Genomic DNA, 6318 nt, shown 5'->3' with positions numbered 1-6318 from the left:
TATCTAAGTACGGCAAAGCAAATTATCGGTCAGTTTGGAACGGTAAAGATATCCCAGGTAGCCCGGTCACAAAACAAGCATGCTGACTCTCTTGCCACGTTAGCCTCATCGGCTACCGAGGACACGCCGAGGCTTATCACGATAGAACTTATAAGGGAGCCAAGCATCTGTGTGAAGACTGCTCTCGACCAGGCCGGAGTAGAGGTTGCGCAGGTGGCGGTGGCCGGACCATGCTGGATGAGCCCGATCATAGACTTTCTTGCCGAAGATAAAGTTCCAGAGGATGAGGCCGAGGCCAACAAGATTCGACGAATGGCTCCCAGGTACTGGTTGTCTTCGGACCGAAAGTTGTACAGAAGGTCCTTCGCGGGCCCTTACCTCCTATGCCTGCATCCTGAAAGAGTCAAGGAGCTTCTGACCGAGCTGCATGAAGGTGTGTGCGGTGGGCATGCTGGGGGACGATCTTTAGCACACAGAGCAATGACGCAGGGGTTTTGGTGGCCACAGATGCAGAATGACGCCGCCGAATACGTTCGGAGTTGCGAACAATGTTAAAAGCACGCCCCAATGATCCATCAGCCGGCAGGACATCTAAATCCTGTCAGCAGCCCGTGGCCATTTGCACAATGGGGGCTTGACATCCTCGGGCCATTCCCCCGAGCAACGGGGAACCGCCGTTTTGTACTGGTGGCTGTGGATTACTTCACAAAGTGGGCTGAAGCTGAAGCCTTGGCCAATATCCGGGATACTGACGTGAAAAAATTTGTGTGGAAAAACATAGTTACAAGGTTTGGGGTGCCGAATTCACTAGTAACAGACAACGGGTTACAGTTCGATAGCAACGCTTTTCGGACCTTTTGCAGCGAGCTCGGCATCAGGAACAAGTATTCAACCCCGGCATACCCCCAGAGCAACGGCCAAGCTGAAGCAGTAAACAAGACTATTTTGAACGGGCTCAAGAGAAGGTTGGATGGAGCGAAAGGAAGATGGGCAGAAGAACTACCCAGTGTTTTATGGGCCTACCGCACGACCCCCAGGAGATCCACGGGGGAAACCCCATTTTCTCTGGCGTACGGAGCAGAAGCAGTGATACCAACCGAGGTGAGCTTATGCAGTGCACGGGTCGCCGGGTTTGACCCCGCACAGAACGCCGACCTTATGATGGAGCATTTGGATTGGCTAGAAGAATGCAGGGAGGCCGCGACCGTACGTCTTGCCGAGTATCAGCAGAAGCTGGCGCAAAGGTACAACCGAAATGTAAAGACCAGGGAATTCAGTGCCGGGGAATTAGTGTTAAGAAGGGTAGTGGGGAACATGCGGGACATGGCTGCAAGGAAGCTTGCTCAGAGTTGGGAGGGACCATACAGAGTCACAGCCATCGCGGGTGCAGGGGCCTACTACTTGGAGGACCTGGACGAGAGGCCGCTCCCCCGACCATGGAACGCCAACAACCTGAAGAAATTCTACGCGTAACCATCAATGTAAGCCAAAACTTGTATTCTATTAAGATTAAGAGCATGATGAACTTTTTTGTCTGTGCTGTTTTTGACCCTGTAACCACACACCAAGAGAATCGCCAATAAATCCTAAGGACAGAAACCTGACCCTCGGCTCGATCAATATCGCCGAGCAGGTGAAAACCTTACTGGTAAATCTTAAGGACAGAAACCTGACCCTCGGCTCGATCAATATCGCCGAGCAGGTGAAAACCTTACTAGTGAATCTTAAGGACAGAAACCTGACCCTCGGCTCGATCAAATCGCCGAGCAGGTGAAAACCTTACAAATAAATCCTAAGGACAGAAATCTGACCCTCGGCTCGATCAATATCGCCGAGCAGGTGAAAACCTTACAAATAAATCCTAAGGACAGAAACCTGACCCTCGGCTCGATCAATATCGCCGAGCAGGTGAAAACCTTACTAGTGAATCTTAAGGACAGAAACCTGACCCTCGGCTCGATCAATATCGCCGAGCAGGTGAAAACCTTACAAGTAAATCCTAAGGACAGAAACCTGACCCTCAGCTCGATCAATATCGCCGAGCAGGTTAAAACCTTACTAATAAATCTTAAGGACGGAAACCTGACCCTCGGCTCGATCAATATCGCCGAGCAGGTGAGAACCTTACAGTCAAATCTATAAGGACGAAAACGCAATTCTCGGTTAAACCAAAACCTGATAAAAACCTAACCCTTTTTGCAAAAACTAAGTCCAATAGCGCTCTCAAATTACCCACAGCGCCGCACAACAGGTTTATGGGGGTACCATTCTACTAAACGGCCATAGCACTGGTACAATTCAAGCAAAACACAAACAGAGATAATTTCATTCAGCAAATTGAAACGAAAAAAGAAAACGGACTACCAATTAAACAGGTAAAAGCAATTGTTCAATCACCACATCCCGGTGACATGGGCAAATAAAACCGACAAGTTAAAGCAATTGTTCAATCACCACATCCCGGTGACGTGGGCAAATAAAACCAGTAAGTAAAAACAATTGTTCAATCACCACATCCCGGTGACATGAGCAAATAAAAGTAAGATAAAAATAAGCTAACAGGTAAAAATAAAATCAGTTGGGAGGTTGAGTCGGTGGTGGCACTTCCTGCTGGACGGTCAGGGGAAAAGGCTGGCCCTCATCAAGAAGCTCCTGCACGGTAGGTATGCTCGTGGCCTCCATGTCCTCGGGCTCAGCATGAGAATCGATTTGCTCAACCAACTCCCTCATACTGGCCGTCTCCTCCTCGTCAAAAGCAGCCGGGGCGTTCTGGACGGCAGGTACAGGGTTCGAAAATGGAATCTGGCCGGGGTCTCTCAGCGACGAATCTTCAGGAACTCCCATTGCCTGAAGAGCGGCAAACCACCCGGCCTCGAAACCCATATGCCGAGCCCGACCCACCACCGGCTCTGCGGAGTTCTCGGCGTCGGCGAAGCCTACGTCATACCACTTTTGCTCCGCGGCCGCCAGGCCTGCCCTGAGATCGGCTATCTCGTCGGCATGGGAAGTGTTGAGGCTGAGGGCTTCAGCTATTTTGAGTTCCGTCTCATTTTGCTTGGCCAGGAGCTCTGCATTCCTTTTTTCGGCCAATGCCCGGAACTTCTCCGCGGCAGCAGCCTTCTTCTCAGCAGCCTCAGCAATCTTCACCTTTTCCTTAGCCGTTTTTACTGCTGACTCCCGCGCCCCCTTCTCGCGCTCATTTTCCTCATCAAGCTCCCGTGCCCGGGCAGCCACAATGTGAGCCAGTTGAGCGGCCTAGCAAGCACGAAGGTTAGCAAAGAGACAAAAGGAAATCTGCATGGAGTAAATAAACAAAAGAATTACCGCAATGGCGTGCCACTCTAACCGGCGCCCCACGGACTCCTCGGACCCATCATCAAAGGCGTGCACGTCCTCGGGAAGTTGGAGAGCTCCGGCCAAGGTTTGGGCAATACGGCCGCCCTCGCCCTTATCCCACATCCGAACAGAGGCGGTTGAGGGCAATGGCTTGCCGTCCAGAAGGAACTTTGGCTCCCACGCTGGAGCCACTTGGGAGGAGGACGCGCCCCCCGTGCCAGCCTCGGTTGGCGGCTCGCGGATAACAATTCCCCCTGTGGGTCGGGGAGGAGTCTGGACAGCGGCATCCCCCGGGCCCGCGGAAGGTTGCTCGGTTACTTTCTGCTTCTTACGGGCCCGTCCGGACTGCGGTGGGGGAGGAGGCTGAGACACTGGGCCCCGACCCTGAGTAGGCGGGGGCTGGTTGGTCGGCCGGGCACCAGGCACGAACCGATCAAGGGTCATGACTCTCCTTGCCACCATTCTTGCACTGGACTGGATTGCTTCAGCTAGCAAGTTAGCCGCTTCTGTCACTTGCTGTTGATGCTCGGCGGGTGGATCCTCGGGATGGGGCTGCTCTTGGGCTTGGTCCCCTTGTTGTATGGCTTCGTGAGCTCTCTCTCTAAGGCGCCGAGATACCCGTTCCGCGGAATCGTCTCGCAGGGGAACTAGTTCGTCTGCGGCAGTGAATCGCCGACCAAATTCCCTCGCTTCCCCGGTTGTAAGCTTCGGCGGCAGGAAATTCACGTACCGGACGTCTATGTACGATAGCAGGGGGCTGTCAACTATCAGCGCCTGCTTGAAAGGCTGCCAAGTAGAGTAAACCGGTTCCACGCCGAGGATCAGGTGCGAGGCCCGGAGTTGCCCGTCCCAATGCACGTAGATCTCGGAACGAAGGACGAAGTTTAAGTCCCTGGTGTGGACGGCTCTGAGGTCCTGAACAAACACTTTGCCGTCTGCAAAAGAACAGGTGATGCATTAGTTTTTAACAATAAAAGATTGTTTACTCAAACAAATATAAGAAGGGGTTGGTACGAACCCACTTCACGCCGTGTGAGGGGGCAAGGGATCTCCCCGGCAAACCAATTGCCGCGCACCCTGACGAACTCCCCGGCGGAGTTCCTGTTCGAATCGGGTAGGCACGATATCAGCCGTACCCGAGCATCCCTCATCTTTAAGTAATAATTGGTGGATTTGCTCCCACAGAGGCTGTACATTTGGTTAATATCATGGTGGTCTAATTGTAAGTTAAAGGTATGGTTCAACTGGCTGACACAACTAACTACCCGGTAAAAATTGGGGGGAAGCTGGTCGGGGCACAGCCCATAGTAGGTGAGTGTGCTTATCAGGAGGGGATCTACCGGGAACCTAACCCCGCCTTCTAAAATGGACATCAAAGGAAAGAAGGCTGTACCCTGCCCTCGATGGAGTTCCATATCACTCTCATGGCAGTAAGCCACGTCCACGTCATTGGGAATACTAAATTTACTCCTAAAGGTGGCCAAAGCAGCCGGGGTATCTAGAAGGTAAGAATAACCCATCTATAAAGCCTAAAACTACAAGAATGAACTCAAAGAAACAAAGCTGAAGGAACAGGAAGGGGAAGAAAGACTTACTTTGGGTTCTAAGGAGGAAAAGAACGCTGAGCAAGCAAGCGCACAGAAATGTGGTCGGCAGAGAGTAGGCACTAAATATCAGAGGCGAAGGAAAAATTGGATGGTGTTTGGGGAAGGACTATTTATATAGCCAAAAGAAATGGGGAAGAAGAAACGCTTAATCAAGCAATAAATGGGCACAGCCTACGAGCGACCCAACGAACGCCAGGCGTAACCGATTTGCGCGCCGCTTCGGTTCACGAACCGTCAGGCAATAATGACGACTGCGCCTGGCGCCGCGAAACGGCGCGTCTTTTGAGATGAATATTAATGAGAAGTGACAGCCCGAAGTCCCAGGCTAGAAGATTCCCGAGGTCAAAAGGCCCAGGCAGCTCCTTGATCCTCCTCGGCGACCGAGTATGAATCAAGGGGGGGCTATTGTACGGCACCGAGCTTCCAAAGCCCATACTGGCCTTGGGCCCAGACCCATCTTGGCCCCGGGCCCAAGCCCATACCGGCCTTGGGCGTAGGCCCAGCAGAAAGTTCCAATTACCTTATGCCCTTCTTGAAACTGCCTTAGAGTAAAAACAAGTTTGGGTATTAAGTTCCCAGAGTTGACCGGTTAATCTTTCCCGGTAGAGCGCATGAGTCATATCCGGGAAGGTCCTGATATGCACGGGAACGTGAGTTGCCGAACATAATTGGTGAAAATGGAACCAAGTTCCAAGATCATAAATGCTACACCGCCCTTTCACCTAAACAACCACTTTAACCAGATAACACTGGACCTTCAGTAGCACTAACGGTGACTGTAATCATGATCTTCCCACTAACCTTGACTATAAATATAAGAAAGTTGGGAGAAGAAGAGGGTCAGAAAAATTGAGAGGAAACAGTCAAGGAGAGGGTGCTAACTGGGTGTTACTTTGAGTCTCTCTGCCGAGAACGACCCATTGTAGGAAATACTTAAGCCCACTACAAATAAATTGTGAGCCCAAGTGACCTAAGGTCCAGAAGTCTTGCACTTGGTTCTTACAATATCTTTGTCCTTTAAGTTGCGGTGGCAACCTTTTGCTTCCGACTTGCTTATGTTTGCCTACTTAGTTGTGTTGGTAAAATGAGTCAGCAATCAATCGTTAAAGACAAAGATGAGTTGCCTATTATACCTTAGTGGTGGCTACTTCATATTTTTCTTTTATAACTATCACTTCACATGTGTGTGAGGCTGTCTCATCAGTGGCGATACCGAAAAAAATAAATAAATAAATAAATAAAGCATATTTGCTCTAGAGACCTGAGGTTTGATGGGAAAAAAAAATATGGGTTCAACTAACTTCCCAAATGTTTGCTTTGCTTGGAGGACGAGGAACATGCCACAAACCCCTTTTTCAATAAATAGGAATAGGAG

At 50.8% G+C, this 6318-nt stretch overlaps 1 protein-coding gene across 1 annotated transcript; it reads right to left on the bottom strand.

Moving 5' to 3' along the window:
• Positions 1-2272: 2272 nt before the first annotated feature.
• On the bottom strand, positions 2273-3549 carry LOC126699088 (uncharacterized). The gene is made up of 3 exons (XM_050396666.1): positions 3325-3549; positions 2948-3255; positions 2273-2288 (listed from the first exon to the last, which is right to left on the bottom strand). The coding sequence occupies exons 1-3, from the start codon at positions 3457-3459 to the stop codon at positions 2273-2275; spliced, it is 459 nt and encodes a 152-aa protein (XP_050252623.1). The 5' UTR covers positions 3460-3549.
• Positions 3550-6318: the final 2769 nt, after the last annotated feature.

This window comes from Quercus robur, chromosome 2 (assembly GCF_932294415.1).
Source record: "Quercus robur chromosome 2, dhQueRobu3.1, whole genome shotgun sequence".
Taxonomy (NCBI): Eukaryota; Viridiplantae; Streptophyta; class Magnoliopsida; order Fagales; family Fagaceae; genus Quercus; species Quercus robur.
Note: the sequence above shows the minus strand (reverse complement) of the source record. Positions and strands in the feature narration are given on the sequence as shown.

Excerpts from the sequence above, each read along its gene's own strand:
- LOC126699088 (XM_050396666.1), bottom strand. The coding sequence starts at position 3,459 with ATGTGGGATAAGGGCGAGGGCGGCCGTATTGCCCAAACCTTGGCCGGA. Across the intron at positions 3,256-3,324 it reads TAGAGTGGCACGCCATTGCG|GCCGCTCAACTGGCTCACAT; the intron begins GTAATTCTTTTG and ends CGTGCTTGCTAG.